Source organism: Gobio gobio (genome assembly GCF_949357685.1).
Source record: "Gobio gobio genome assembly, chromosome: 16".
Taxonomy (NCBI): domain Eukaryota; kingdom Metazoa; phylum Chordata; class Actinopteri; order Cypriniformes; family Gobionidae; genus Gobio; species Gobio gobio.
The window spans coordinates 33,222,467-33,246,987 of NC_137109.1; the positions used below are offsets into that span (position 1 = coordinate 33,222,467).

Below are 24,521 nucleotides of genomic sequence, written 5' to 3' on the forward strand. Positions count from 1 at the left end.
TCACTTCCAAACACTGACTCATATGTCGAAGCAGCCTGGCCTGCTCTCGAGGAGAGCTGGAACCCCCACAGGGAGGCAGAGCAGGTCACGATAATTGATTGTCTTTAAAAGGTAATACGAAGGCTTTTGCTTGTTTCAGCACCCAGCCCACCTCCCTAGCAAAACCCACCATCCTTCCCTCAAGGCATTCCAGCAATACTTGTGCACTAAACACAAAAATCCAAGAAGAGAGGTTGCTGCAGAAAGATAATCTCTTTACCATTAGGATCACACACACAAACACACATTCACATACTGTATGCATACACATATCTGGGCACGCTCACACAGACAAAGAAGATGAAGCAGAATCAAATATTCATCAGTTTGCAGCATCAACACTAAGATAATGTTGGTGTTTGGGAGTGTGTGTATTTATTGGGGTGGAGAAGCAACCAACGAGGAGTCCAGAAGCTAATAATGTTGGTCCACAAGCTAATATAGACCCTTTGATTACCATAATATTAATATCAGCATGAATGATGAATTATTCATGCAACTGACCTACAGCTGAGACTCTGCAGAGTAGAGCTGAGATGGTCATAATATTAATCCAAACATCACCTGATATTAAACCATAAAAACAGCCTATAGATATAGATGGACTGAAATAACAAATGTTCACAGGTGGAAATTAATTCACAGTGGTATATTTCTACAAAATAACCGTTAACAACACAATAACATTTTCTTTTGGCATTCCATATACCGATGTCATGCTTGTGTTTATCAAAATGTGTTTATTAACTGGAAATGTTTAAATAATATTTAATGTGCAGTAATTGCAGTTAGTACTGAAAGTCCTTTAAGGTCGAGGCTGGTGTTGCATAGTGCATCTCTGACTTTGCAGCGTTATCAGTGCTGAGAGGGCATATTTGGGTTCGTAAGGAAAGCTGGTGAAATCTGGTCTTCTATTTGAACTTTCTCCAAGTTACGTAAGGTTATATAATAAGCAACTCCATGACATCCCAAAAACGTAGTGATAAAGCAACAACACATGAAACCATCGGGACTGTTTTGTTCAACTTTGACATGGAAATATTCAAACTGTTAATGTGTGTGACCTCAGTATGAGAGTTTGAACACTGAAGTCCATTTCACTTCTTGTGGAATAAAAAAAAAAAATCAATAAAATAAAAAAAGCACTTTCCATGGTACAAATTATGGAATGAAACTCATTTTAAGACTGGTAAGTAAAAAAGATTTAACTTTAAGAAAATGCTGATCGTCAACCACAGGAGGTCAAAGAAAAATATCTTTATTTTATATTCATTTTTATAATGTTGGACACGCCTAAATACAATTGAAAACCCTAATTTGAATGATCATTATTTTCTAACAATAAACCATATGTGCCATGGGCCATATGTAACAGATTTAAGCTAAGGTTTAGCTAACTTAGGACCATACAATGGTTTATAGTTACTTATAATTCCCATAAAATAAAGAAACTACTTGTGTAAACATTTTGTCTTTCAATAACTAACATGGTGGAAAGGTTGAGCTTAATTAAGGCAGTCAATCACATGTTAATAAAGTAGGACGCACCAAACTATTACATTTTTGGCATTACATTTTGTTAATTTTTTTTCTACAAAGATGATGGCAGAATTATGACAGATGATTGTTGGTAAACAGATCAAGACCTCTAATGTGAGACAGAGAAAAATCCCCATTTCAAAAGGGGACTTTGACAGATGGAGAGTTTGGGCATTTTACACAAGCTGGATACAATTTAAAAAGAGAACCATGCAGAAATTCATAAGCATCACTGCCATACATTTGGCTGGTCATCATATGGTAATTCAGCAACTCCCACAGAGCATGGCACACAAACCAAAACCAAAACCAAATACAATCCAATACAGTATTTGTATCTTTCTCTTTTTCTCCTTCCCTATTTCTTCAAAAGTGATTAATCCGCATGAAGGAAAATCTGATGTAATTAGTGACTTATCCTTTAGACTAATTCAAGATCTAGTTAGGGCGAAAGTGCAGGAATGTGCACAAAAATGTAAATGTAATCTTAATAAGATGTCATGCAGGAGAATTTAGATGGATTAAATTCCATATGCCATCTAAAGCAGTGAGAATTCCTTGTTAAAGTGCTCTTTTAAGTCTTGCTGCACTTAATACACAACCAGAAATGATTAACTTAAATGACGCAGTGTGTTAGATCAGGCTCGACAAGACGCTACCATCTTACTTAAAGCTGGTAAAATAAAATTTTGTTTGATCTTTTAAACAATGCCTTTTCATTTTAAATATCATTGCATCATCATTTAAATTGACTAAATGCAAAGACAACAAATGCAAAACAAACAAAAAAATGTATTCAAATGCATGTTCTCACATGTCCACGCTGCTCTCGAATAAAAAGGAGAGATACAAATGCAGAGCATGAGGCAAAAGTTAGTCATCCAAATGGGATCCTGTTATGGAGATTTATAGGTATACATCGGAACTCTACCATTCAGCTGAAAAATAAACTCATGCAGTTTATATTTAAAGGGGTAATGAACTGGCTTTTAAAAATGTTTATACTGTAGTGTTGTCTGAGGTCAACTTATGACATTTGCATGGTTTTTACATTCGAAAACATCATAATGAATAAGTAATAGGCTATTTTCTGCCCTGGTTTTGAGGCTCTCTCAAGAAACGCTCGGTTTCTTTGGACGTGCCGCACTGAAGACATGAAAGTAAACGCCCACTGCTAGGATTGGATCGAATTAGCATATTTAATGAGCTTCAGCTCCCCTCAGTACATGTGGGAATTGTTTTGAAAGCGTGTGGGGAAATGCTCCCAGGGCTTGCAAAATGTCTTTACCAAACAAACACAATGATTCATCTCACATCCACGTGCGATTGATTGGAATGTTATTTTTTTTTTGTATTACTTGGCCGGCCCAATCTGTGAATATAACCGCGAACCATACATACACACACACACGTGCTAAGGTATGTTCAGTTAGACACGTACACATAATCAGGGGCGCCGCTAGCAATTTTGGGCCCTATGAAAGAATATGATGTTGGGCCCCCTACCGCACCAATCTAGCTATCCAAAATCTTTGTCTGCAATTTAATAATACTGACCAATTAAGCTCCGCTCACTCAACCCAGAATGCCCCAATTGGTCGATGAAACATTGATTAAAATAAAGATACAATTTATACAAAATGAAATTTACTTTAAAGAAAGGCTTTCTACAAAACAAAACTTAATGAAGTGGCCACAATCAAGTCTGACCCACTCCATGTCTCCTGGCATTGAACATCATATGATGTGTCCTTTCTCACTCATGCTGTTCACTTTTCATAATCAACATTGACAGATTGACTACACCGATAGACATAAAAATTACATTGTAACATTTAAACATAAATATAAAACTAAATACATTTTATTATGCATTTTCTCTTACAGTACAGATAAATTTCATGTCGGAGTGGGATTTGAGCAAATGTCGTTTTACCCATGAGCGTGAGTGGTTTGTGAGTGGAGCGTTTTGCTGGATTTTGCTGGAAATAAGCCATCATTTTGTTATATTTGCAACTCTTTGGTAGATTATACATTTATAATTTATATTACATTACTACTAGTACTATTAGTACTAATAAAACCAATCTCTGGGGGCCCCAAAAGTGCATGGGCCCTTAGAATCGTCCTAACTCCCCCCCCCCTTAGCAGCGCCCCTGCACATAATCAATACGATCTGTAACAATGCAATACTATCACATATAAAAAGCATGTTTTACTCACATAAGTGTGTTGCACCATTCCTGTCGGACCCAATATAGAAAGCACAGCATTGTGTTTTAATCTCATTATGTCTGCAAATTCAGTCTCGACCTGTATCTTGTTTACAAATGATTCCACGGTGAAATGAAGCGAACAAGCGCGCATGTGAGCTGGAACCGGCATGTTTATTGCTCGGTAGCGCGATCCGTTTAGCTCCACGAGTTGGTGGGCGGGCTTGAGGTGGCTTTTCAGCATACGATGACATCAAAGGTCGACATATTCTGTGATCGAGCGTTTTCTGGGCCTGGTGTCAATAAAAGCTTTTTTTTGACTAACAAGGAAGTTTTCAGCTCCGAAACTTACAGGATATTCTTATATCATGATGAACTTTTATATATCAAAGGCTCAAAGGAAAGTTGATTTCTCAATTCATCACCCCTTCCAACATCAGAACACAACACACATCCAATAGATGGCCAACATTTTCAGAGCCAATAACATTGGTTCAGAGAGTAGGGATGTCACAATACCAAAATTCCAGTAGTCGCTACCAATTAAAATGTAAAAAATCTGTTGTAACTATTTTACTATTTTATTTAACTATTTGAAAAAATATATACATTCAATTTAATGTTTATTATTTATGATGGTAATCATTATAAGTACCTACATTGAAGGGTACATGTTGTTTAAAAGTAAACATTGTTTATAAAAAAGATCAAATGAAAAATAAGCAACTAACCTAATAATAATTATAATTATTATTATCATTATTATTATTATTATTATTATTATTATTATTATTATTATTATTATAGGTGTTAGTATTATTATTACATTGAGATATATTAGGCTACTGTTAGTCAGCATATTTAGTTATATTTCTGTCAGATTAAACTCAACTTTTATTTTGATGGGGTGCCGTGAAGACCTTTGAGTTTCTGTGGGTGTATGATATGATAGTTTTTCTCAAATGAAACGGTGAAATGATCATGAAGTGACTTTTTAGAGCAGCTCTGGAGATGAAGTTCAAGCACTCATGTCCTCATATAGTGAGGCGCCAGAGGCTGAAAACACTATGTGGTAAATTAAACTGTGCGTCTGCGGCATTCATACACACTTGCTAATCCAGGATTCATATTCAGTCTTTTTGCAGTTAGTTAGTCTGGACCCCTGTGCTTAGATAAACACGGAAGTGACTAAAAGCAGCTGCCTATTCTTGGGTACTGAATATACCCAGAACTCGGTATTACTACTGATATACCAGCATTGTTTTTGTACCAGATAAATACAGCTGTTTGCATAAATAAATAAATATAAAGCTTCAATGGAAAGTATAGTTCAAAAGTTTGGGGTCAGTAACATTTTTCTTTAAAGAAGCTAATCATTCTGGTATCATCACATTATAAAAATGTCAGTACCGGTTCTTCTGACAACACTAGTTCAGAGGCTGATCGAGCAATCTGGCACTAGGTCATTTCTACCAATCATTAGCTGGGACTAACAGAATGTCTGCTAAATCAAATCGGGATCTTGTCCAATAGCTAGGCAGAGCATTATGGTTTTCACAAATTAAATGCAGTGCCGGAGGACATGTGCTTCCTAGAAATCCCTGTCTCTATTAATTCTAATCAGACGATGGAGCATGAGAGTTGATCAGTGTGAGTTTTAAAATCAAATTGATCCTGTGTATCTGGGGCATGTCTGTCATCACCAGAGGAGACATATCAGCCTTAATTAATATGGGTGAATAATATTTATAAAGCTGTATTACATACAACCAAATCAACAACAAAAAAATAAAGAATTATCAAAAATTTGTTGAAAAACAAATGTAAAGTTGCTATTTGATGTTTTTGCTATTTTGATTTTTGCAGTGCCCTTGATCTGCACTGCCTTATTTAAGAATAAAATGAACAAAGTGGTGTCATCTAAATAGGGCTGCAACTAACGATTATTTTAATAATCGATTAATCTGTCGATTATTTCCTCGATTAATCGATGAATCGGATATATATAAAAAAAAAAACATTCATTTCCAATCCTTTATTCAAGAAAAGAACTGACAGTGCAAATTCACAGTGCAAAAAATCTTCAGAAAGTGCACAGGTTGCTACAATAAATGTATACATCTTTTTTTAAATTTTTTATAAAGAAAAATACTAATCAGAAAACTTAACAGGATGTTAGAACTTGTTCTCTACACTACACTCTAGACGCACACACTCACAAACAAAATTAATGGGTTTAGTTCAATTGTAATGCATTAAGAATTTCTCTAAAATGTCCAAACCCATTATATACTCCTGGAGAATACATCTACTGTATTAACCTATAAATATGAATGATATTAAATCCAGACACAGATTTAACTGCTGTGACATATTAAAAAAATATTATGTAACAATTAAATAAAACTACTCCTCCTAAAGAAGAACACAATGTCTTATTTTCAATGAATGATATGCATTCTTTATAACAACTTGCATACAACATTCCTTATAGATTAAATATGAATTAAATAATTAATGTATAATAAATATAATGAATCCTTATTAAAACTAAAGAGGTGATTTTCTCTGTCTTTTGTTGTTTGATTAATATTAAGAGCACAAATGGAATGGAATGCTGACCGAAAATGACAATAGATGTTAGTCATAGTTTTTGTCATTCAAAGCTGGTTTTGATTTTCGTCTCGTTTTTGTCTGTGAAAAATGTTGTTGATTAAAATACTGACAAATTATTTGTCAACAAAATTAACATAGCAACACATTGAAAAATGAATGGGCCAAAAAAGGCAAGTGAATAAAAACGTGTCTTTAGTCTTGCAAACTATACCACCCCTGCTTTACTACTGTTATTAACAAGCTAACGCTAACTTGTCATGCTTGTCAAGCTGGATAATGAGTAAACAAGCACCAGAAGAGCTACTGGAGGGACGGCACGCTCCTCACTTCCAAACGGAACAAAAGTGTGATTTTGTAGTGACTAATGCTGCCTTCACGTGCTACCGGTAATTTGATGATTCCGACTTCTGAAGTCGTGATTACGAGCGCATTGCATTCAAGTTTCAAAATGTGAAGGCGTTCATGTGCAATGTTTACCTCGGAAACTCATATTTACGATAATTCCGAGAGCACGTGAAGGCAGCATTGACGTCACCCTGCTGTTGAACTCCCTTCCTCCTTATCAAGGACTCCAAGATGTTTTGGCTTTAGGTGCTGAAACACCACCGGTGCGCTCCCGTGCCATGTCGCGTCGCTTTCGCTGCAATTAACACAATAATAAAATCGATTTATTAATGGCGCTTTTCGACTGGTACGCTCGGCTCGGTTTGCTTTTCCGCTGCGTGGTACGACGGGTACAGCACAGCTCGCCCGCTTCCACTCTGCTTTGCGCTCAACCGTGCTTTCTTTATACTCAAACATCTCCGCATCTTATTGATGGGCATAAAAGTTGCGCGACACAACGAATCGATAATGAAATTCGTTGCCAACTCTTTTAATAATCGTTTTTTATCGATTCGTTGTTGCAGCCCTACATCTAAACCATTTGTCTTCAACAAAGGCTTTGCCAACTAATTTTTGTTGAGCCTTGATGTGGCCTTTGTCTTGATGTGGGTCTGGCTTGTCAGGCTAGTCAATTATAGTTCTTAGAAAGAAAATCGGAATCGGCAAAAATCGGTCGATCTCATTAACAAAAAATCGGAATCGGCCAAGAAAATTACAATCGGTGCATCTCTACTTTGTACAGCACTAATATTAAATGTATAACTATACAATGATATCAAAACAATAATAATTAAAGTAATAAATATAGCTGCATCAGTGATAGGGCAGCAACAGCAAGAAGAGCAAAAACAGCAGAAACAGAACGTACATGAAAAACCGATCGTTTCAGAAATTCAGATGAGAATGAACAAAATAATAATAATAAAAAAAAACATTTCTAATCCAAGAAGAAGAACGATTAGTACAATGCTTACCCAGATAATATAGAGTAACAACATGACACACATTTTAGTAAGGTTGTACCAGGCAGGAAACAAACCCACAAACTCACATGCTTGTTGCTTATCGCTGTGTGCCACTCGGAAGACATGTTTTCACCCAGATGCCGGGGTTCAGTGGCTCAACTGAGAGTGAACTCAAAATGAAGATTCTGCACCACTTCAGGCCACAGTACCTCTTGCAGTCTGAGTGTGTGCCACACATGATTCCAACCCATTATCTGAAAGATCTGGGGCAGGTGGCTCAACAGACAGCTCTACTCAGTTGATGCACATTCACCAGGCTGGCAAGGAGAGCCTTCAGTGTGAGAATGAGCACACAAAAGCATAATTTAGCAAGTTAACCAGATTAGCATGCTAAGCTAATTAAATGCTAATGTGGCTTATGGTCAGTATCAGCCTCAGACGTCACGCCCACGGACTGTTGGCTGAACATCTGATGCATATGGTACACTTATCTGGAAACATTTCAGGAGTTTCGAAGTCATCTGATTGGTTGAATACTACAGGATGTCTGCGAGACGTGTATGTTACGTGTTTATGAATGAATAATTTGTAGATGCACACCAGTCTGTTATTACAGGGACATCGACTTTACATTTTACGCCCCTAAACATGACGCAGATCAAAACAAACTGTGAATGGTTGCGTTACATGTCAGTCAAACGTCCTCTTGGGCGGTCCTTGACCAATGAAAGCTGCGTTGGAGTCCAGACCTTCTGCCGTCAGTCTGAAAGGTCTGGCTACACATGAATAGCTTATGGTTATCCTGATCACTGAAGAGCTACAATAGAATGAAAGGCAACTGGTTAGCATGCTAAGCTAACTATCATAATACAACAAATACAGTACAGGCATGGTCAGCGTCGGAGAGGAATTTCTCTGGAACGGTAGCGAATATTAAAAATCTGTTCATTTCTGTGCGGCTCGGTCCAAAGATCTTCGGAGCCAATTTTCATAAGAATTGGGCAAAAATTGCGTAAAGTAGCAAAAAAACGGAATAAGGTACATTACAGAGTTCATTTTTCTAGATCAAGGGGTTCAAAAGTTATAACCATTTGAAAACTGAATTTTTGAACTGGTGGTGACGCTATAGAGTTGGTCTTAGAGACCCCAAAATTTGTCAGATTTCTATTCATTACCAACACTACAAGTAGGGCTGTAACGATTTGACCAAAAATAAAAACCTCGATTAATTGAACATCTGACCTCGATTACGATTAATGAACGATTATTTTGCTTCTTCTTTTTTTTTGCCCTCATAAGGTTTTTTAATAAGTTCCTGATAAGGTTTGTACTGTAAATATTTTCTACTATTAAAAGGTGGAATTTTTTTTTCCTGATGAAAAAGTGCATTTCTTTGTGATTTTAAAATACTTGAAGGAAACGGTTCACTTTCAGCAGTTATTGTCTATGGGGCAGATTTCTGTTTGTTGTACATCAGATACAGATAAATTAACACAGTAGGCCTACATTACATTTATCTGAATGCATCAATGAGAGAGTGATGGTGTGTGTGTGAATTACTCATACCGTCTCTATTCATTATTAAGCTCTGGTGTGTACTTACTGCAAAGGTATTAAAATGTATGCCTATAACGGTTGAGTTTCTAAGCTACTTTAGTGACTTTACTTTAGTCACAGGACAGCGTTTGCACTGCGTTTCTGCTGCTCCTCTGCACGCAATCTTCACGTGACGCAGGTGAAAGATCTGCCTTCAGGGTGCGCGCGCGTGTTGTCAGAGACACGGCTCGGCTCTGTGTCACAGAAAGAAGCTGAACACTGAACGGATAGGTATTGTTGTTTTTGAATAGTACACAATCGCTTTAAATGTTGAAACTGGCAAGCCTTAAACGCATACTTGACAAACTTTATGAGCACGAAAGTGAAAGCGGCTTCGGGGCTTGCGCGCGCCGTCTGTGTGTGTGTGTCGGTGGCAGCGCGTATAGGCTATAAGAACAGCAATTAACTGACCTGTATAAACTGTGTAAAACATGCAGCTACTATAGTGATTCTGGGCATCTATAAACACAGATAACTGCTCCTGCATCTCTGTGTGCCTGCAAACTGCACTTGATGTGACTGACGGGGCGGAGTCACGTGAAAACCGAAATAACCGACATAGGAAAAATATGTCGGTAAGAGGTTCTGAATGTCGGTTTCGGTTATTTTTCGATTAATCGTACAGCCCTAACTACAAGTGTGCCAATTTGAATAATTTTCCTTAGGGATGCACCAAATGTTAGACAACCGAAATTATTCAGCCTGATAAGTGAAAAGGCTGAATAAATTTTCCCGAACAATGAGGTTTTTGATGACGAAATAGCAACCAGCGTGTGTGAGAGAGGCGCACACGCTTCTAAATGCAGCAATGCAGCACATGTCGGAAGTGTGGAAGCATTAAGCCTTGTTTATACTTTCGTCTTGCTCCGCAGCGTGAGCCTCCGCTGACTGCGTGCGCGCCTCGTCCGCTTGGCACTCTGCGATGAGGTCATTTTTGCCGCGCAAACCCTCGCGTTCGTGCGGACGCGTCGAGTATAAACAAGGCTTAAAGAAGGCTTTAAAGTGTCCGAGAAAGATGCTGAAATGGCCGTTTGCAGACACTGTTCTGCTGAATTGTCTAAGCACCCTCAAATGCAAACAAGAGCACCCTCAGTTGATACTGTAATTATATTGGCAAATGCTCCAGTGCATATTTGTATCAATTTACAATATTTGTATCCATTGTATAATGTATCCATTTACAACGTGTTTCTGCAGCGGTGCCACAGTTGTTGATCTCTTGTTATACAGTTATACAGGCTTACAAAACCTCCCATGAACAAACAAACACAATTTGATTATGATTTGATTATGATACCTGTAGGCATAGGCCAAAGATAAGATAAGATGGCCAAATAAAAATATTTTTATGTAACTTTTTTTTATTTTTTTAAAGTTATTTTAAGTTATATTGTGCTTTTTTTGTATAATGTCTGCTGGAATGCAAAATATTTTTAAATTGTAGTTTTGTAATTTATTTTTCTTTTTAAGAAAAGCAAGACAAAATAGTAAAAAGCTAATTTTTACCATTTCATTTATGCAATGGTGAAAAGTTTGAGAAGTTTCTTCTCATAAATGGAATTTAAAAAAATATCTAAAAACCGGCCAAGTGTTTTATTATTATTCGGCTTCGGCCAAGAATTTTCATTTCGGTGCATCCCTAATTTTCCTATGTTCCATTCATAGGGCTGCCATAGACTCCCATTCGGGAGGAATAATAAGAAAATGGATACAATAATGTTTCTGATTTAAATATGATTAAAATATGTTAATGAAATGATCAAATATGATCATGGTATTATTGTAGTATCATTACCATAGTTATTTATTTTATTGGCTTTGCAATGTGAACTGCTTGGCTTGAACAGTTTAAGTTTTGTACAACATGTGAAATGTCAGTTTCATATTACTTGACTGTAAGAAATCTATATGTCTAAATAATAAACTAAACAAATAAAGCCAACAACAATTAGAAATAAGACATCATTTGTAAAACTGGAATACTCATGTTTAATTCCTGTAAAAGTTGCATAATTCACCTTTGCCAGTACTGATATTCAGAGAAAAGACTCTGAAAAATGATACCTATAATCTACAAGTCTCAACAAGAAAGAAAACAGTTACAAACATAAAATTAAATGCAAGAATATGCAGAAAACATCTGCCTTCTTACACAAATGTTTTGCTTTGTTTTTGCACCTCTAACACTGTCGACACAACCACGACAGGCATGTGCAAGCTTAGGAATGCTAGATACCATCAGCAGAAGCAACAAAATCCTTCCAGACCACCTGCACTGCAACCAGACAAACGTCACAAATAAGTCATGCCTCAGTGAGGTATCTCTCATCTCTCTCTGTGGGAGCAAGAAAGATACGACTTGGTTTGTGCAAACCTGAACAGCTGGCAAACTGTTCTTGTGTTGGATCTGAAATTGCATGTGATATCTGCACTAAGAATACGTTTCAGGTTAATCTACAACGAGTACTTTTAATCACTTCAATATTACATAAAGCACACTTTAAATTCCAGGAAAAGCTTTCATTCATTCACAGCAGAACTCCGTTGGACTGATATGTAGGTCAATCCTGACAGAAGTGCACATGAGAACTGTTGATGACAAAGCACATCACATCTACTGTATTTTGTTCTGGCTAAGAGTGCAAAGAGGTAAGACATGCTAGAGAGAGGGAGAGAAAAAAGGAAGATACACAATTTCTAAAGAGTGAAGTCACATTAGATAGAATATATAACAGTGAAGTAAACATGGGGTGAAAAACTGGCAATTAGAAAATATAATACTATTGGGGCTGAGTTGAAAATATAAATTACTCTATTTTAATTGACTCTTTTTGCTAAACCAATATCTATTCTTAAATCCCAAGGATCAATCTTTTAGTCTATGCTGTTTTCAGTTGATGCATGAATACAATTTTAAACTTCAACATTTAACTGCACAATTACATTTTTTTAAATGCACAAACTGAAAGGCTTGCGTGTATAGTGTACAGCATTAGTAGAGAAAGATTGACATGTTCAGTACCTGACATATCCAAATAAATCGATATCAAATCAAATTGAACTGAACTGAATCACTTGTGAAATCAAAATGGAACCAAATCATGAAATTTGTGTCAAAGCCCAGCCCTATATATAACAAGTTATATTATTATTTATAATAATATTTATATTCATGTTACAAAAAAGCATTCCTCAGAATATTGTTTCAATTATAGTAAAGCCAGCTTAATAGCATCCTACATATGTTTTGTGGTTTTTGCCAGGTTTGTCCACATTCCAACATTCCATCTTGTTTGATAAAATTGCAGAAATGTGTATAATAAACCATTTCAAAATATGGTTAATAAAATTACTTTCAAGTAATCATTACATTTTAGCACCTTATTTCCATCCTGTTCACTTAGCATTAAATGATAACATTTCTGAAATTTTTGCATATTTCCAAAGTAATACAAATTCTTGAATGAAAACAGGCATGTTACAAAGTTCAAAAGGTCACGCATAACAGGAATGACGCCACCGTTGATGACAAATACTTGGCCTGTTATAGTATATTTAACTGCTGCTCATCAGCAGAAATTGTGTTTGATGAGCAGTTCACTACATACAGTATGTCCAATGCAGACACACATAAGTGCTGCTCAGTGCATGAGAAGCTGTGGTAATAAAACCCAAGCGACAAAAACAAGGAAGTAAAATATGTGAAACCTCCAAGAGTCTTTAATACTTGCAAAAGAAAATGTCCTGTGATTCAGAGCTGAAAATGATTCCGGTTCAGCTCAACCAATCACTAACATCATTGAGACTTTAATGGAAGATTTAAAGTGCTTCTATAAAAACAAACAAAATCTACAGTGCTATTTCAGACATATTCAGAAGAGGCACAAAACCCATTAAGTATTTTTGAATATAAACCAAGTTTAGAGTAAATCTTTACAAAATCACTACAAACTACATTCAGACACGACACTAATTTGATTCTCAGCAGCTTGTCTCCTAACACCGTGTTCGTCTCAAATGAGAATACATTACGAACTCACATGAACCCACACAGAGGAAAATCATAGGTATTAAGAAAAACACAGGCAGGCAATTTGCATCCTCAACCCTGCTGACCATCTCCAACCCCACTTCATATGACAACAACACCACTGCAATCAATGTCCCAACATTACTCCAGCTCACATTTCCTGCCTGGATCAATTAGAAGCATATGGCACGTCACATGGTTCCAGTCCGTTCTTTCATCTGTTTCTTTTTACAATTTTTTTTCTTCCTTGGGTTGTAGCAAATCAATGGACTGTTTACATGTCACATGATACTTAAGGAACCTCTTCCAAGTAACCTGCAAGTGTTAACGTACAAAGCTATTTCTACCTGATTTAACCTGTAAAAAGTTGTTAAATTTTTTAGGTTACCATTTTTTCATGCGCTTATATTTGGCTTTAAGGAGGACAACAGGGAATAATTTTTTTTTTTTTAAATGACAACACATGGTGGAACACTTCAATCAAATCTTATAATTGTTTAAGTAACTACTATACAAAGAAAGACATTATATGAAAAAGTATTAGCGTTTGCCGTGTGGTCGATGTCCAATGTGACTAGCTGAGCTGAAATACATGTTTCATGTTTCACTTGGTCCCCTCAAAGTTGAATTGGATTTTCTCCTTAGCATAGAGTTTGAGAGGTCCATCTATCACTGTTTTCCATGTTTGTAGAGTTAATTTATAGGCTGTGTACTAGGGATGGGCGATATGGACTTAAAAATGTATCCCGATATTTTCTAGTATTTATTACGATAACGATATCAATGACGATAAATGTAGTATCATTCCCCATGTTTTTGGATACAAGTGAGAGCTGCATGCATTCTGCATGCAGACTCAGAAAAACAAACAATGATCTTAAGTAAAACGTACATGTCATCAAATAGGCTCCTATAATACATAATATATATACATTTATTTTTTTTATGTAAAATTCCACACCAGCCTTTTCAGAAATGGAAAAGTTGCAGATATAATTGTCTTCTGTAAAAGTGCAGGTAATGTTTAAATAGTGCAACTGTGCTGAAAAACATCACACAATACAAACAATAATAATTCAAATCAATGACAAGTTTTACGTGTAAACCGATTCTGTATTTATTCATACACTCATGGTGCAAACAGTGGTAAAAATAGCAGAAACAGCAAAAGTAATTATCCCAAAAATGTCTTCAGATTACAAAAAAGTTACAAATAATGATTTAATGATAGAACTTCAGTAATTTGAGTTGATAAGAAAATAATACCACAAATTCTTCAACTAATAAAAATAAACTGCCCTAAGGATTAATGAGCTTCTGGGTTCATGAATATTAATCACGTTGTCAGCGCTCATTCAAACTGATTTGTTGAAATCAAAACACAGTGCAGCCAGCCAATGAGATTCCCGTTTGTGCATTCGTTTCTTCCTGTTCATGAAAGGCTGAATAATTCCAAATAAACGCCATTATTTTACAGGAAAATACAACAAAGGGTATTATTTACATGTAGCACGTCAATTCTGTGTGGTATAAGACTCTCTCGCTCTCTCTTTGAGTGTGTGTGAAACACTCAGCGCTCTCAGTCGCGTGCCTCACACTAGTGTTTAATGTGCGTCAAATACACTGCGCATTCATTGAGTTGAACTGAAATAGTATGCTTTACCGATCGATTGAGACAGAGCGAATCTCTTAAGCGCTCAGTCCAAGTGCTCAGCGAGTGAAAATACATCTGTATGTACAGGTTCAGATTGCCCTCAGGTAGCCCCTCGTTTAGCTATGAACTCTTCCGCAGCTTTCGCTGTTTTCGCTCTGCACGTGAGATGCGGATTCAGTGCCGCCGCTCCCATTGCACGGCGCTTAGGGCACCGAATGCTGCGGGGGGCACCACAAGAAAATTCTCTCTCCAACCCCCGTTCAGCTATACAAAGTGATGAACGCAGCCACCGCGGCCATAATAAAGTAATAACGGCCAGCGGCGGCACTGTGCGGATGGGTCGCGCCATCAACGAGGCTTTATCGTTATTATCGCGGGAAGACAAATTCTTATCGTGGGGAGAATTTTTACCGGTATATCGCAAACGATAAAATATCGCCCATCCCTACTGTGTACACAGCTTTTTAAAAATGGCGGGTGCTGGTGTTTCGTGTGTGTTCGACCAGTCAGAGTACACTTACGTCACTTCACTGGTAGTTCCTATTGTGCTGGGTTAGTCCCTGCTCTGACGTAGTCGTAACTAACATTTGGGCTTGTTCACGCACCATAAATTGCTACGCATTGGGAATAATGCTACAGGATGCTTATCACCATAAATATTCATCACTGAACTGGCCTCAGTCTTGGTTGAAGTTGCCATCTCTTTGGCTTGATGGTAAGTTACCTCTGCATATTGGCAGGTGATTTTCTGTCTCACTACCCAATAGCTAAGTGTGGTTTGTTTTGTTGCCAGACCCCTAATGATGGCAGCAGCTGGTCGGGAATCAGAACTAAGGGGGGAAAAAAATTAAATGGTGTGTCACAAGACCCTGCACACTGTCTGTTTCTCCTGTTCACTCTTTCTATGGGATGAGAGAATCTTTCTGTGCTCACCACCTTGTTTAGACTGATGAGCCACTGGTAAGCTATCCAAGAAGCAGGAGAGATAAACAGAGGTCAGATGAATACATTGAGGTCTCCTGAGGAAATATAATCTTGAAGCAGTCAAACAGGAAGCAAGAAGCTGCTTGTTTTCTGTGTGAGACAGGCTTACTGAGGCATATAGTGAATATACTGCAAAATCTTTTGTTCTGTTTAGAGCTGAAGCTCAAAAGTTGATGGTGATTGGTTTGACACTTATCAAGGTTCAGTAACTTCTTTCAATAGCCTGTTCTTGTATGGCTTATAAGTACAATGATAGTTAATAGGGATGGATTGATCGACAATATTTGCCTTAAACCTTTGATCTGCCAAACATTGTTAAAATCAGTGCCAGTATTGCAGCATATACAAATTTGCAACAATCACATTTATAGCAGTTTTTAAACATGCATGAATCATGATGTGCACATGGTCATTCTGCTTAACCGACGACAAAATAGTGACAGAAAAGAAAAGGAAAATGAAAATAAAAGTTATAATTACTTTAGAAAAGCAAGTGCAGCTATAAATTGGAGTATGCTCGATGCAACGTGAGTGGTGACAGTCAAATGGTGCGTGTGCACGCACAGGCACAGGCACACTCTCAGCCTCACAGCATTAGACTGTCAAACCCATCTGAAGATAATAGCAGTTTATGCTGCAATAACAGCACTGAGACATCTTCTTGTGAATGCTTAGCTATTGATTTGGGACTCTTTACACAAATGCATACCAACAAATTTAATGTCACATAAACCAGAGAATTTGACTTTTCTATCATATTGTGATGCAGAGTGAAACTGCTTATAGAACGAGAAAAAAAACGTAGGGCAGGCCTTTATTCTGACCATCGGGAATTAACTGGATTCATTGTTTGCTAATTGTTGTTTTTTGTTAACGATTACGAGGGCACATGCATTTAATAAAAAAAAATTAAAAAAGAGAAATAATTTGTAATAAATGCTGCAATATTTCAACATTGCCATCACTCCAAAAGACTATGTGACAAGACAAGACAGCTTTAAACCCATCCCCACCCCCTTCCCCTTTAAATGTATGCAGCTGAGAGCAGTAACATCCCAAACATGCCTTCCTTTGAGAGAATATTCTTGGTCAGCTGATCTGTAGTACTGAATCACTCAGGAATGATTATGCTAGAGTGAAATCACAAATGCAGACATCCTGAGAGAGAGAGAGAGAGAGAGAGAGAGAGAGAGAGAGAGAGAGAGAGAGAGAGAGAGAGAGAGAGAGAGAGAGAGAGAGAGAGAGAGAGAGAGAGAGAGAGAGAGAGAGAGAGAGAGAGAGAGAGAGAGAATCTCAAGCGGGGGCTCTACTAAGTTATCACTGTACTTAAAGGGTTAGTTCACCCAAAAAATGAAAATTCTGTCATTAATTACTTACCCTCATGTCGTTCCAAACCCATAAGAACTCCCTTCATCTTCGGAACACAAATGAAGATATTTTTGATGAAATCCGATGTAATTAACACTTTCAAGGTCCAGAAAGGTAATAAAGACATCATTAAAATAGTCCATCTGACTCCAGTGGTTCAACCTTAAATTTTATGAACCGACAAGAATACTTTTTGTGCGCAAAAAACAAACAAAAATAATGACTTTATTCAACAATTTCAGGTGTCAGACTCTTGCGCTGTTTACCTAATGTAAACAGTGCAGCACTTCCAGAACCCTCGGCTTACCACTGGCCGACGCTGTTCACGTGAGCACCACGTCACATGCACACGAGTCTTTCTGTTGTAGAACTATGCAGCACTGCACTGTTTACACTACGTCAACAGAGTACGAGTCTAACACAGGCTAGAAGAAATTGTTGAATAAAGTTATTTTTGTTTGTTTTTTGCGCACAAAAAGTATTCTTGTCGCTTCATAAAATTAAGGTTGAACCACTGTAGTCACATGGACTTTTTTAACAATGTCTTTCCTAGCTTTCTGGACCTTGAAAGTGTTAATTACATTGCTGTCTATGGAGTAGGGGTGGGAGAAAAGGTCGATGCATCGATGCAGCGATGGCCGCTGTGTCTGGGCTTGCTGCGGCTGCCTCCCATTTCTAAATTAAGTTCATATTTCCAACAAACGAAATTCTGAGCCAAAATAACGAAGTGGTGCTCAAGTAGGCTATAGGGCGCTTTCCTTGCCATTAATGCTTAATAACACTCCTATGTCTCCGATGCGATGGCCGGGACATAAACCTACCAACATCCGTGGCATCATTTTTGGAATGACTTATCGAATATTGCTGAACTACTGCACAATGTTCCAAATGAACGGAAAATTCTGAACAAAGACTTCGTTTTGGTGAGTGATTCGTTAAATGTCTCTAACATGACTGTTGCAGCTCGGCAAGTTCTCTCATGTGAGATGTTATGCGCACACACTGAATTTGGCTTCTCAGCTAGCGCTAAAGTTGTTTTTCTTCTGCATTAGCCTATGTTTTAAAGATTTGTTCTTTGCAATTGTATGGCTTACTATGTTTCATTAGAGCTTGTAAATCTTGAATATAACTTTGTTAATAAAACAAAAGTGTTGAAAGAAATCTTCATAATCATTTTTAATATGGCAATACTGTCAAACAGATATTATAACAAAAAAAACAAAACACATATTAGCTCCAATTTTGGTTAAAATGTAAAGTTCATGTATTTGCACAGCAGGAAAATTAGTTACCAAAAATGTATGTTAAGAAACATTTTGGGAATCGGATCGTTACTCCCAGAATCGGAATCGGATCGAATCGTTAAGTGCCTTAAGATTCCCACCCCTACTATGGAGGGGTCCGAGAGATCTCGGATTTCATCAGAAATATCTTAATTTGTGTTCCGAAGATGAGCGAAGGTCTTACGGGTTTGGAATGACATGAGAGCGAGTTATTAATTACAGAATATTCATTTTTGGGCAAACTAACCCTTTAACATCCACTTGCTTAACCAACACAAAATAGGTGTCGTTTAAGCTTAGAAGCTTGGCTTTACAGTGAATATGACCATCACTTAACAAGTGCTTTTAATTTTGCTGACATATTAGAGGTGCTCTATTTTCATAAGTGTGAACAGATATAGACTTGTGTTTTATATTGTTGAAAAGGTCTCAACTTGCAGAATGCAACAAGCATATGTTTCAGAATAAACTATACCAAGCATTTATATGAAAAAGCACTACCAATGGATTTGTAAACAATATACATATGAGGCTTTGCACTACGTTTTTATTTGTAACTTTGAAACATAAGTAAACCATATAGAGATCACATATCTTTATTTAGAGAAGGTGGTCCCGAATGAGCCCAAACACAATATACACTCTAAAAAAAAGGTTCTATATGGCACCAAAAATGGTTCTTCGTCGTAATCATAGAGGAACCACTTTTGGTGCTATATAGCACCATAGTTAGCTGTGCTATATAGCACCTTAGTCAAAGAACCGGTGAAGAACCTCTGAAGCACCAAAATTGGTGCTATATAGAACTTAAAAAGGTTCCCGATTACGAGCCAAGAACCATTTCTGGTGCCATATAGAACCTTTTTTTTTTTTTTAGAGTGTAAGGCTGTGTTCACACTTGACATCTTTTTTGCGCATGAGCCGCACGCACCTCTAAACTAAGCACTCTAATGATGACCTTGCTTAAATCCACCATTGTTAAGTTTTATTGATTAACTTATTGTCAATTAATCGATCTACGGTTAACGTTAGCATCCCTAATCCTGACAGTGATTTGAGGAACAGAGGAAGTGGGTGTTACCGTTTTATGTCAGTACTCTGCTCTCTTTATCTACAATCTTCTACTAAGAAGCATTACCTTGCCTCAGATCCAATTGAGATGGCAATAAAAGAAACAGAATAGCTTGTGGAAGTTTAGCTTTAGATTTACTGTGCAAACTTGCTCTTAAATGATAGAATGTCTCTTTTAGCCATTGTCTTTCTTCCCTCACTGCAAAGTGGGAATGGATGTGCAAATGTCCTTGAGAACATATTTCATATTAAATAATATAGAGCCTGGTGTCCCTTTTCCAGCTCCTGAATGGATCAGGATTAATGACCCCCACTGGGTTCACTGGCATAATGACCAGCAGGTCAGACAACTGCCTCGGGTCAATTCAACACACTAGGTTAACTAGAACAGCATGCAAGCTGAAAATTGGAACAATGAGGGATGGACACATGACTTCGAAAACTGCCCTGCTGAAGTCATCAAAAACAAGGCTTGAAAACAGAACTCAAAATATGTGATCAGCAGTAAAGATCCCTTGTCTGCAATGGTTGGCATTGACATATTCATCTTCTTTAATCTTACCACAATGGCACTAAACCAAGTCAAAGTGCCCTACACCTCAATAAGCATTCTAATGGTGCTATAAATATTGATTCATAATTGATTTACAGAGAATCTCAGACTCAAGGATTTCTGGTGATTTCTGAGCATCCTGTAACCTGAACAAGCAGAGTATAAGAGAACAACTGGGTTAGAGAGAGAGAGAAATATACATCCGAACACTGGAAGACGACACCAGCCAGCCTAAGAATGATTATAGATACAGCACTTCCCTCAAGCCATTCAATACATACAGGAGGATCTAGCAAAAACCAAATGATTCAGCAAAATTTTGAACGAGGCTCCGAACCGGTTCAAGGAACGAAAGCAAAAACCAGAAACGAACAAAATTAACACAAGCTTAAACAAAAACAGAAACAATTTTTTAAATGATTATAAACCGGGGCGGTTAATAATGTGATTTTATCATTCTGTTTAATATTTTAATTTGGCAGTCAACCAATCATGAATTCAAATAGTACGGCCTATGCAAATGTGACGTTGAAGCATCCAATGGTTTTCTGAGGATATGTCACCAATTGTTAAAGTTAAATGGCAGGAGGTAATATCTAGCGTGGTGTGTGTTTTAAACCAGCGAAAAATGTAGGTTAGTTTAGAACCGCTCCTATTCAAGAATTTTTTTTTTTATAATTAAACACCATGTTGTCAAAGTTAGTATTGTGGCACTTGCGTGTGACATATTAACATTTTCACAAAATCAAACCCAAATGGAGTTATTGTGTTTTGTCAGTCATTAATGGCCGCATTTGAGACTGTAAGTTCAGCATTACGCTTTCATCAACTTACAAAGTTTATTTTGGCTATGTGGGTGCTGCTCAGTTTTTCATGTTGTTTCATTATGTGCATTTGGCCAAAATCTTGTGTATAAAAGATGAAGCTATTAATAGAGGACAAATTATTCAAATACATAAAACATTAGCCTTTACAAACGTGTTTTTTATTAAATGAAAAACTATTTATTTACCCCGTTTTTAAGCCCTGATTTGGAATAATAAGTGTGATGGAGATGAATTTACCTAAATATATCAGCTGTAATGGGAGATTGATAAAGACAATCCACAGACAGGAGCCATGGCACTGCAAAAAGCAACTTTGTGGCTTCATGAACATGCATGATACTGTGATTAAACAAGTGTGCAATTGAGCAACACCCGTTGGCGTCAAGCAGGCCACCTAACATATGCTCTGAGACACAAGAGCTGCTAATTTAATGCAGTGGAAGGCAAGGGATGGTATTACTGACTGTTATTTCAAACAAAGCAACGCACTTGTATCCCTTATCCCCTACGTCACTGAATTTTCAGAACAGAGCACACAGCGGTGCAGGGCCTCTTCAGGGGAGGTTATGCAAGTATATCATACGAAGGATGTACAGTTCTGTTTATGGAGTCATCGTTGCAAGAGAATTTGTCAAAGCAGGGCACCTGAATAACCACAAGGTCTCACATAGTGCTATATGCTGATGCATAAGTTGAAAGGGCAACTACCTCAATCAAGTGAAGTAACACAGTTATATATAAAGAAGTAAATATTCAACATCAGTTTTCTCTGTTGTGCACAGTATAGAGGAAATGACATGACAATCATGCGAATATGTCAAATGTCACAGGAAGTGTCTGATCTGCAAGTCCACATACTAAAATTACTTTCAAAATAGCTATCTTTCATAAAGCATAATGGATTTGAACATAACTGAAAAGGTGATGCAACAAAGCAAACCATAAAACGCATTAGGTTCTCTATGGTGACAAAAAGTATTATTATATTACTGTGAAGACAAATAAACACCCATAAAATGTATGAATAAAGTGAAGATTTCTATCTGATCTAAGATTAGCTAGTATTTTACTGGCCCAAGCTGGTTTAAGACCATATCAAATTTGGCTGTCCAGCTAAGCAGATGATGACCAGTCTACCCAGAGACCAACTTAAAGCAAAGACCTGCACCATCTTAACCCTGATAAGTGAAGAGCTGTAGTGCATCTGTTCTAGGTGGAATATTTGTGAACACCTGCGTAAAATATCAAACCATCTTAGACTACTTTAAGATGCTTTCCTCCCAAATGGGTATTGTTTAGGAGACAGTTATTCATAACCTTGTTAAGTGAAGAGATGGAGCATCTGTTCTGGTGAAATATTTTTTAACACCTGTTTAAAATATCAATGCAGTCAATGCACATACACACTCACCCCCATTAACAGCAGCAGGTGCGACCACGATCCCCTTGGCCTCTGTTTTGGGCGAATTCTGCCCGTAACGCCCGTCATTCTTCGTCACCATTTGTTGAGGATTGCCTTTATGGTCCAAAACCGTGGCGTTGACCGTGGCGCTATAATAATCCTCCTTGTTCACCATAGTTTTGTCGGCACCGATAGACAGCGTACACCTGGGCGAGACGAAGGCAAGGAGGAAGGCGAGAAGGCAGCTGCTGCATGACGCCGGCGCGGCCAATCTCTTCAGCATCTTCGGCAATGTCTTCACCGATCAACGCAACCCGACTCTGCGATTCTTTCAACGGTCAGCGCTCTGTCTCAAGAGCCCTCATGTAAACATACTGTCCTCCTCTCAAGCCACAACGTCCATATGGTGAGCCATGCGTGGCTTCCCCTTGCAGAAAGAAAGGGTAGATTAGTCGACGGTACTGACAACAAAACGCGTGGATTTCACTAGAGAGGCTTGAGTCCGTATAATTAACCCAGTTTGCTTTTACTAAAGGCGGTCAATCAGGCTTGTCTACAGGCCCTATAACTAGTCCACTGGCTTTTAGCGACTATTAAAGGGCAACAAATGTGTCTCTTATGGTGTCAGGACTGCTTTGTTCGTGCAACCAGCCCTGACAACCAGCTGCTATGCAACAAAAACACCTTTCCTCACGCGGAGGTTTTCATTTATTAAAAAAGGGTTATGACGAGATGTCTTACCTGTTTGGTCGCGTCCACCTGTATTATTTACAGTTAAACTCTCTCTTTGTTGTTATATTTCACAGAGCCGTGGCTCGTTCGGCCATAGGCAGACCAATGTGTTGCTGTTCTGCTTTTCCCTTTGTCGCCAACACTGAGTCGCACGCGTATACGCACGCGCGAAGAAGCGCGTCTCTCGCACGGTGAGATCAGATCAGTGGGAGGGAAGGAAGGACGGGGCCACATCACCACCATCATCTCAAAATGCGTATGCTGGGCCTTAATCACTCATTTAATACAAGTGGCAGCCTTCGAGACCGTATTCTTTTGAATTTAAGTGTCTATTGTTTACAAAGAGTTGTTTATGTAGCCTATTTTATGTTTTGTAGCCTATTTCTTTTACATGACCAGAGCTGTTTTATTTCAGTTTGCTCATCTGAAATATGATGTGTTGTGGAGAGCGGGGCACAACCTAACGCTTTTTGACTTTCTCAGTCTGTGTAAATCCACTTGTGGTTCAGAGTATTTATTTTTCCCACATGTCTAGCACAATTACGTGGTTTTGTTTCATTTATGCAGTGTAGGCCTATACTTTTTTTTCTTGATTTACCCCGAAAGAATGGAAGTGAAATGTGAGAACGTGCCCCATAGGTGGGGTATATTGTAACATGTGAGGGGCACATTAACGTGACCATGTGACAACTTCAAATGTTATCTGATCAACTAGAACAAATATACAAGACAAGCTTAAATATTTTGTCAATAAAATACAATTATTAACATTTTCATATAGGTTAAAATAATGCAATTTTTTTTAATAATTAAATTTTTTGACAACAAACATCGCAAAACACAGCTATACAGCATAGTTCAAAACATAATAATAATTCATCATTTTTTAACATTGAATCTTTATTCACCTTTTTCTCATGGTTTCTCAATAGAATTCATTAAAGTATAGAATATCAACCCAGTATCACGCCAATTGGCGTGATACTGGGTTGAGAATATAATAGCGTAGTTCTAATAGGGGCTCATTGTAACACAATGTGACAACATACCCCACTTGCACAACTAGGATTTAAACCTGGCTCGTGTCTTCTGCTGGTTAGAACTATCTCAACTCTTAAATAACATATATAAGAATAAAATTAGATTTGACTCAAAACAGAGGAAAAATTTGGGAATGTATAAGGAAGTTTCCTGATATGGCAACTAAATACACTAAGTTTCATCGTGGCATGTGTGGAAAGTTTTAAACCATGTGTGTTACAACT

General features: G+C 37.6%; 1 protein-coding gene across 3 annotated transcripts in view; it reads right to left on the reverse strand.

Annotated features, from left to right (window-relative positions):
* Positions 1-23,423, reverse strand: part of rnf130 (ring finger protein 130) — a 59,794-nt gene extending 36,371 nt beyond the window's left edge. For 2 of the 3 annotated variants that reach the window (XM_079838621.1, XM_079838623.1), the window contains exons 1-2: positions 23,266-23,419; positions 22,534-22,951 (exon numbers count right to left, since the gene is read on the reverse strand). In XM_079838621.1, the coding sequence (XP_079694747.1) occupies positions 22,534-22,807 (274 nt within the window). In that variant the 5' untranslated portion in view covers positions 22,808-22,951; positions 23,266-23,419. Of the gene's footprint in view, positions 1-22,533; positions 22,952-23,265 lie in introns of all 3 variants that reach the window. The other variant, XM_079838622.1, reaches the window with a different exon arrangement.
* Between the last annotated feature and the right edge of the window lie 1,098 nt (positions 23,424-24,521).